General features: G+C 41.2%; 2 protein-coding genes across 2 annotated transcripts; one reads left to right on the top strand and one right to left on the bottom strand.

Annotated features, from left to right (window-relative positions):
• Window positions 1-240: 240 nt before the first annotated feature.
• LOC111200478 (cation/H(+) antiporter 15) lies at window positions 241-2984 on the top strand. The gene is made up of 2 exons (XM_022691684.2): window positions 241-581; window positions 712-2984. Exons 1-2 carry the CDS (start codon window positions 375-377, stop codon window positions 2962-2964), a joined length of 2460 nt encoding a protein of 819 aa, XP_022547405.1. The 5' UTR covers window positions 241-374; the 3' UTR covers window positions 2965-2984.
• Window positions 2985-2991: 7 nt separating this feature from the next.
• LOC106407850 (BTB/POZ domain-containing protein At2g13690) lies at window positions 2992-5039 on the bottom strand (the record flags this gene model as incomplete). Its single annotated transcript, XM_048735454.1, is given in 2 exon segments — window positions 2992-4345; window positions 4347-5039. Coding segments are annotated over 2 exon segments (837 nt in total), but the record flags the coding sequence as incomplete, so codon positions are not given.
• Between the last annotated feature and the right edge of the window lie 1535 nt (window positions 5040-6574).

Genomic DNA, 6574 nt, shown 5'->3' with positions numbered 1-6574 from the left:
ATATACAAACCACAACTCGCAGCGGGCCGATCCGTGTAATCCTCATGAAAGTTGAACCCCTACGGGTTGGGCTACTTGGATGCGGATTGGCCCGTCTGACGTCTCTATCTGAGAGAGGAAAAACATATAACTAAATAAATAAAATATTAATTCATTTTGAAAAACTAAAATATTGAAAAAAATTGAGGTTCATCTAATAAAGAGAGAAGACCAAAAATAGAGATGGAAATACTAATGTTTGACTCGTTGAGCAGAGAGGATGATACGGAATACCACCAACATTGAATCCATTTACTTTCAAACATATGCCTATGTATGTGCTCTTGCATATGTAACAGAACAGACCTTCCAAACAATTTAATTTGCAGAAAAAAATGGCTGAAGAAAACAGCACAGAAACTTCAATAATATGTTACGCGCCAAGCATGATCACCACCAATGGAGTTTGGCAAGGAGATAATCCTCTCGATTTCTCCCTGCCCCTCTTTGTTCTTCAGCTTACATTGGTCGTTGTTGTCACTCGATTTTTTGTCTTTGTACTCAAACCCTTTCGCCAACCTCGTGTTATCTCCGAGATCCTTGTGAGTAGGCCGCCACATATTTGTTAGAATATCCCATATCAGACATGTAGATGATTTTTTTTTTTTGCCTTATTACCAATTAGTCTTACAAGATTAGCCTAAAACAATATCATTGATCTTAATTTTACAGGGAGGAATTGTGTTGGGGCCATCGGTGCTTGGGCGTTATGATAAATTCGCAAACACCATATTCCCACAAAGAAGTGTGATGGTCCTTGAAACAATGGCAAATGTTGGTTTACTTTACTTTTTGTTCCTGGTGGGTGTTGAGATGGACATTATGGTGGTACGCAAGACAGGGAAGCGAGCACTAACAATCGCACTTGGTGGTATGGTCTTACCATTCGTCATTGGTGCTGCTTTCTCTTTCTCAATGCAAAGAACAGAGGACCATTTGGGGCAAGGCACATATATACTCTTCCTTGGTGTAGCTCTCTCGGTAACAGCATTTCCGGTCCTTGCAAGGATTCTTGCTGAGCTCAAGCTCATCAATACCGAGATTGGTCGGATATCCATGTCTGCGGCCTTGGTAAATGACATGTTTGCTTGGATTCTCCTAGCTTTAGCAATCGCATTGGCAGAGAGTGAAAAATCTTCATTTGCCTCTCTTTGGGTCATGATCTCTAGTGCAGCTTTTATTGCCATTTGCGTCTTTGTTGTGAGACCAGGCATTTCTTGGATTATACGGAAAACCCCTGAAGGCGAGAACTTTAGTGAGTTCTACATTTGTCTCATCTTGACAGGAGTTATGATATGTGGTTTCATTACCGATTCAATAGGAACACATTCAGTCTTTGGTGCTTTTGTGTTTGGTCTTGTGATCCCCAATGGACCTCTTGGTCTTACCCTCATCGAGAAACTTGAAGATTTTGTCTCTGGACTTCTCTTACCTCTCTTCTTTGCCATAAGTGGTCTTAAGACTAATGTAGCTGCCATCCAAGGGCCTGCCACTTGGGTAACTCTCTTTCTTGTTATATTCCTCGCATGTACTGGAAAAGTCATTGGTACTGTCGTTGTTGCCTTTTTCCATGGAATGCCGGTTCGCGAAGGTATAACTCTTGGATTGCTATTAAACACTAAAGGTCTTGTTGAAATGATAGTCCTTAATGTTGGCAAAGACCAAAAGGTTTTAGATGATGAGACATTTGCTACAATGGTGCTTATAGCCTTGGTTATGACAGGAGTTATAACTCCTATTGTAACTGTCCTTTACAAACCAGTAAAACGTTCTGTTTCGTACAAGAGACGGACAATTCAACAAACAAAGCCAGACAGTGAGCTTCGAGTACTGGTATGCATCCACACACCACGTAACGTTCCCACTATAATCAACCTTCTTGAAGCTTCACATCCTACAAAGAGATCTCCCATATGCATCTACGTTCTCCATCTTGTTGAGCTCACTGGTAGAGCATCTGCTATGCTGATTGTCCACAACACTCGGAAATCGGGAAAACCAGCGCTTAACAGGACACAAGCTCAATCAGATCACATCATCAATGCCTTTGAGAATTATGAACAACATGCTGCCTTTGTTGCTGTTCAACCGTTGACAGCTATTTCTCCTTATTCAACAATGCACGAAGATGTATGTAGCTTAGCAGAGGACAAACGTGTTTCCTTTATAATTATACCATTTCACAAACAACAAACGGTGGATGGAGGAATGGAAGCAACCAACCCAGCTTACCGTTTAGTTAACCAAAACCTTCTCGGAAACTCACCTTGTTCCGTTGGAATACTCGTTGACAGAGGACTAAATGGTGCCACAAGATTGACCTCAAACACTATCTCTCTCCAAGTTGCTGTTCTGTTTTTCGGTGGACCAGACGATAGAGAAGCTTTAGCTTATGCTTGGAGAATGGCTGAACATCCAGGGATTTCTTTAACCGTGTTACGCTTTATTCCTGATGAAGATGTAACAGATGCCGCTTCGACACGTGCAACCAACGAGACGGACAGAAATATGAATGTGGACATGAAGAAGCAAAGACAGCTTGATGATGAGTACGTCAATACCTTCAGAGCAGCAAATACGGAGTATGAGACAATTGTTTATATCGACAAAGTGGTTAGCAATGGAGAAGAGACGGTTGCAGCTGTGAGATCAATGGATAGTTCTCATGATCTCTTTATAGTTGGAAGAGGAGAAGAAATGTCGTCTCCTCTCACCGCTGGTTTAACTGATTGGAGTGAATGTCCTGAGCTTGGTGCCATTGGAGATTTGCTTGCCTCTTCAGATTTTGCAGCCACTGTCTCGGTCCTTGTGGTTCAGCAGTATGTTGGGCCATGGGCACAAGATGATGACATGGATTTGCCTGATAGTCCGGTGCACTCCCATGATCAACCAAATGCCATATATGGTCTAGAGGATCCAAGTTAGCCAACATACATATTTTTTTCGTATTTCTTGTTCATTTGTATATTCTTTTATATCTAACAAATGTATTATAGTACAACTTTATTGGCTGACACCCTAATTTAGGTGTTTACCGAAAACTGATTAATTTTAGGATCATACCCCTCACAAGCGCGGAGCTCAATTGCCTTTCCTTACAGATATCGACTTCTTCTTTTTTAGATATCTAGTATTAATCTTAGGTTTTTGTTATATTATTCTTTTTTATTTTGATCGTTTTCATTAATTTTCCTAAAATTTTGGTATAGGTGTTTGTGTCTATTTCATGGTGTTTTTGATTTTTGTAGGTTTGTGTAATACCCGTATTTTTTAAAATAACTTAAAACAAATAAAAATTCTGAAATCTTCGTTTACTATTTCTCAAAATTCAACTCCATAACGATAAATCTAATAGATAGAATAAAATATAAAAATATCGACAAAACATAAATCCTGAAGTTTGAAAAAGAAAGAAGTAGAAACGCCCTAAATCACCAATCGAATATAAATCACTCATGCTCGTCAGTCTCACCAGAAATAGGAAAAGAGGGGTGACTATCAAAAACAACTGACTCAGTACATAGCACTACAACCATCTAGGTCTAGCTCTAACATGAAACACAGTGTCTACTACACAACACAAAACAATCAATGCACTGATAATTCATAGCTACTCTCTGCACCCCGCATTCTCCTCCGCCAGATCTTACAAGTGGGAAGAACACTGATGAAGGCTGTAGGAATGTGGGGTTCGGTCAAGGCTTTAGCAAGAGGATATGAGTATATAATGGGGGTTGTGATCTTCATGCCAGTGACTGTTGTCGAGTGGTTCCGGTTCGTCTCTGAATTTCAGACCAGACTTCTTTTCAACCAAGCATTTAGCCTTGGTCTTCAGATCCAGCGTATTCTTGCTGGTGGTAAGAAGCAGAAATGAGCTAGTTGATTGGTTTTCTTAATCACTAGTTTGCTTATTTTCCTCTTAAATCTCTTTTTGTATTCGTTTCCTAGATTCAATTGGTTTGTGTGTTTGTATCCCCTCTTTTTTATAAGTGAATATAAATTATATTGTGAGAAACACATAACTGACAGAAGAAAGTAACCATACGATTAAACTAAGCTTTGATGAAACATCCTATATAAACATAGCAAAGTGGAAAACATACAAGAGGAGATAACAGTCATTGAAGCTAACACCCTAGTAGTGTCTCTCAACACTTTTGTTTCACCTACAAGTAGAAGAAGAATCTGCACCTCTAAGGAAAGGCCTACGCCACCGAATCTGAAATGCTTTGCCGAGATTAGGACACTCAGTCCCATTCTTACAGAACCACCTGAAACATTCCATGAACACTGGATAATGCTTCTTCAATAGGTGTTAAAAGCGTCTGCCCCATCCCTTCTTCCACTTCCCTCATGTATAATCCCTTCTTGCCCATTTGCAGCCACCCGAAATCTAGCAACATTGGCTTGAACCACATATCTACTAGCCCCGCTCTTGCTTCTCCTCCGCATTGCACTCTCCATTTCCCTATTTCAATAAACATCGACCCTATTACTATGCTTAATTCATACCTCACCATTGGCGACGCTTCCTCATGCATCTCCACTAGCTTTCTTTCCTTCCCCCATATCTCCACAAATTCCTCAGCTATTTCCCAGTCTATCATGATTTCCAACAGCCAAATTATATTCTCCCCTTCCCTCGATATACCTTCAATCAATGGCTTTCAGCTCTTGCTACTACTTCCCTCTTCGAACAGCTTAACAAGTGAATCCACACAGTACTTGCCTGCTTTGTATATGTCTTCCTTATTGATCTCAGGCTGTTCTTTCTCGTACACTGAACTTTTGCAAAGAATACCGTTCACCAGAGATTTGAGCTGGTTTCTAGGATTTGTATCACTGCAAGAGGTTATTGACCAAACCAGCTGCTTTGATAAGTTTTCTTGTGTGTTCTCTGTCTCGTTTGAATTAAACCTCGCTAAAATTTCTTCAGTTGCAGCATCATCCAAGTTATAAAGTGCAAGAACTCTCCTCAATCTTTCCTCTTCGTCCTCATTTCAGGGAACAACTTCAAAATATTTCAGATAGGACAAGATGGCTTTAGAAAATTTGAGTCCAGCCGCTACATGTTTGTGGTCAAGATGCTTTGTTTGCTCCACCAGGCACAACGATATGTTCACAGAAAAAAAACTTTAGCAGTGGGCATCCACACACCCATCAAAGAGTCCCAAAAACATTCACCGAAATGGCAGTATGAAGTACGAATCATGAGAGTGGTTTATAACTAAAAGCCAGAGTATTAAGTACCCAGTATCCCAACCCAGCAATAAAAAAAAACTTATGTCAGCAATGTAGTCTACTACATTCTAACAAATTGTAGATTCCTTCAAATATATGCTTTGAGGAGCAATTTGAGGCTCAAGGGTTTAGCCAAAGATGTGTGAGGTTTGAATCCAAGGCGAAAAGGCAGTGTTTTTCTACAGGCAAGCAAATGTAGATAACTAAGATAAGGCAGGTCAAGCAAATGTAATAACAACAACAAAATCCATCAAACTCCATGAGCCAAAAGAAAGAAATAAAAACAGTTTTCCAAACCTCGAGTACATCAATGGCTCTGTAAACACCCATTACCTTCCTCAAACATGAGTTCCACAGTTTCCTTAAAAACGCCAAGATTCTCCACATCAGAGATTTCCATCCTGCATGTCAAACCTGGAGACTTCTCAGCAATCAAACCCGCGAACACATCCGAGTTAGCTGACAGAACCTCCGAGCTCAGCTCCAGCACCAAAACTCCGCCGTTTCTCCCATTCAGTAGCGATGGTCGATTCGACCTATAAAAGCAGATTTAGTGGTCCTCTGATGCTGCTGCGGCTGGGTCTTGGCTTGAATGTGGTTACGAGCTGAAATTGAACGAATATCAGGACTCGCCGATGAAACGGAGAAAGCACAGCACCATAATCGTCGCCAACAAAGAGGTCCGGTGTAACACCCCCGAACCGTCCTAGACATATGGTCGATCAACCGGCCAACAATCAAACAAGAACATGACCGATCGACCGTCCAATACCCAGGGTTGGAGATGAAAGGCCAACCGGCCAGCCAACAATCAAACAAGAACATGACTGACCGTCCAACCCAACACCATGGTCCGGAAGCGCTACGTGACGGGCTAGGGACAATCCGGTCAGAGTCACAAACTTTACTCCACGACCTAGACCAGTTCGTCCACTAACTCGTCCCGCTGCGTCAAGGCATAAGGCTTTGCAACCCGTACCTAGAGTTAGCGTTTTCCGTTAGATCAAGGCCTAAGGCTTTTCAACCCGTACCTCGACCTAACCTTGTGTTAGACCGGACTAGTCAAATATCAGAGTACTCATGAAGCGCATATAAAACAATTACTTTTATTGAATCGAGAAATATTCATACATTGAATAATTCAAGACTGGGCCCGGCCAAATGCCAAATCGAGTCAACATAACACAATTCACAATACCGTTTACAAAAGGCATGAAAATCTACACCGGCGGTCCTAACGTCCAGCACGAAGCTATCCGATCATCCTTACCTAAATTGACCTGCAAAAAGGACA

The sequence above is a fragment of the Brassica napus genome, chromosome A7 (assembly GCF_020379485.1).
Source record: "Brassica napus cultivar Da-Ae chromosome A7, Da-Ae, whole genome shotgun sequence".
In the NCBI taxonomy this organism is placed as follows: Eukaryota; Viridiplantae; Streptophyta; class Magnoliopsida; order Brassicales; family Brassicaceae; genus Brassica; species Brassica napus.
This window is presented reverse-complemented; position numbering and strand designations above follow the sequence as displayed.